The sequence below is a fragment of the Chrysochloris asiatica genome, unplaced genomic scaffold (assembly GCF_000296735.1).
Source record: "Chrysochloris asiatica unplaced genomic scaffold, ChrAsi1.0 scaffold00416, whole genome shotgun sequence".
NCBI lineage: Eukaryota > Metazoa > Chordata > Mammalia > Afrosoricida > Chrysochloridae > Chrysochloris > Chrysochloris asiatica.
In genome coordinates, this window is record NW_006408934.1 from 22,383 (window position 1) to 24,113 (window position 1,731).

The window sequence follows — 1,731 nt, forward strand, 5'->3', positions numbered from 1 at the left end:
ATGAAGCGGCTGGGGACTTTGGATACAGAGGGGGAAAGGAACTGTGGGCCAAAGACTGAGGGGGGAGGGGGAGGGGGAAGGGGGAGAGTAAAGCACGTCTAGGATATGCCCTTTGGTAGGAAGACAATGCATGGAGGGGATTGGAACCATGACAATGTAATGGTATACGATGGAATGAATATGGAACTGAGGTTCTCTCATGTAAGCTATCATATAATTCTCAATAAAACATTAAAAAAAAAAGAATTAATCATGTCATGTAGAAAAATAGCATGATGTTTAAATGATGGTATCTATTCTTGATTTTTCAGATGCTTTAAATATGCTTTATGCTTCCCTGGACCATGCTCCCTTTGACTATGATCAACTACCTGCCTTATTTTTTGTTGCAGAGTCAGTTTTATATAGACTCTGTTGTGATGCATTCATAAAGACATACTTATATTCAGTTGAAATGAAGTTGGCAAAGGTATGTTTAAAACTATTTTGAAATATTTTTATTTACTACATATACTCTATGTAACCACCTGGCATCAGTATTAGATACAAAGGGGTTATTTGATTTTATTATGGTATACTCTCTTGTTTTGCAGTTTATTTTAATTTTCTGTGTTTGTGGGTAATGCCTTAATGTTTGGTAGCCAAATAGAGATGGTTTGAGGAAATATAATACTAAGAACTGTATAAGAAAATAATACCTATGTGATGCTGGAAGCTTTGCCATTGATAACTTAATACCAGTGGAAAGCACCCATGGTGGACAGGTTTTAGTTGATCTTCCAGACTAAGACAGTCTAGGGAGAAGGAAAGGCAGACTTCATCTGAATGTTTAGCTACTAAAAACCTTATGAATAGCAGTGGAAAACTGTCAGAAAGCACCAGAATATTATATATTGAAACATGATGAATAACACCAGAAAGTTGCCAATATAGTGCCAAAAGATGAGCCAATACAACTGGGGAAGAGCTACCTCCTTAAAGTAGAATTAACTGTGATGATTTGAATCAAAGAAAGTTTTCCTAACCACTGGACCAATAAATAACATCATGATAAATGGAGATAAGATTGAAATTATCAAAGACTTCATTCGGCTTGGATCTACTATCAACATTCATGGAAGTAGCAGTCAAAAAATCAAATGATGTATTGCATTAGACAAATCTGTATAAAATGTCTTTGAAGTGTTCAAGAGCAAAGATGTCAGTGTAAGGATTTATATACATCTGACCCAAGCCATGGTATTTGCAATAGTCTCATATGCATGTGAAAGTTGGACAATGAATAAAGAAGACCACAGAAGAATTGATGTATTTGAGTTATACTGTTGGGAAAGAATTAAAAGTACTTTGGCCTGCTAGAAGAACAAACACATCTGTGTTTGAAGAAGTATAACCTGAATGCTCCTTAGAAGTCAGAATGGTGAAAATTTGTCTCTCATACTTTTGACATATTTTTGAGAGCGATCAGAACTTGGAAAAGGACATCATGCTAGGTAAAGTGGAATCAGCAAAAAGAGGAAGACCTCCAATGAGATGGATTGGCACAGTGAAAGCAGCAATGAGCTTAACAATGAATGTGAGGATGGCATAGGACCTGGCAGTGTTTTATTCTGTTGTGCATAAGGTTGCTATGACCTGGAACCTACTCGATGGCACATAAAAACTAAAGGCCAAGTTTGAACCTATTGTTTGGATGTATACAATGGGATTTCAGAAGCTGGGGATAATTAA

General features: G+C 36.3%; 1 protein-coding gene across 1 annotated transcript in view; it reads left to right on the forward strand.

Annotated features, from left to right (window-relative positions):
• The window catches only part of TMEM232 (transmembrane protein 232), a gene marked incomplete at its 5' end in the record, with an annotated part of 464,990 nt that overhangs the window by 13,054 nt on the left and 450,205 nt on the right, over window positions 1-1,731 (forward strand). Inside the window, one exon of the mRNA XM_006876811.1 lies at window positions 312-469. Within this exon, the coding sequence (XP_006876873.1) occupies window positions 312-469 (158 nt within the window). The remainder of the gene's footprint in view (window positions 1-311; window positions 470-1,731) is intronic.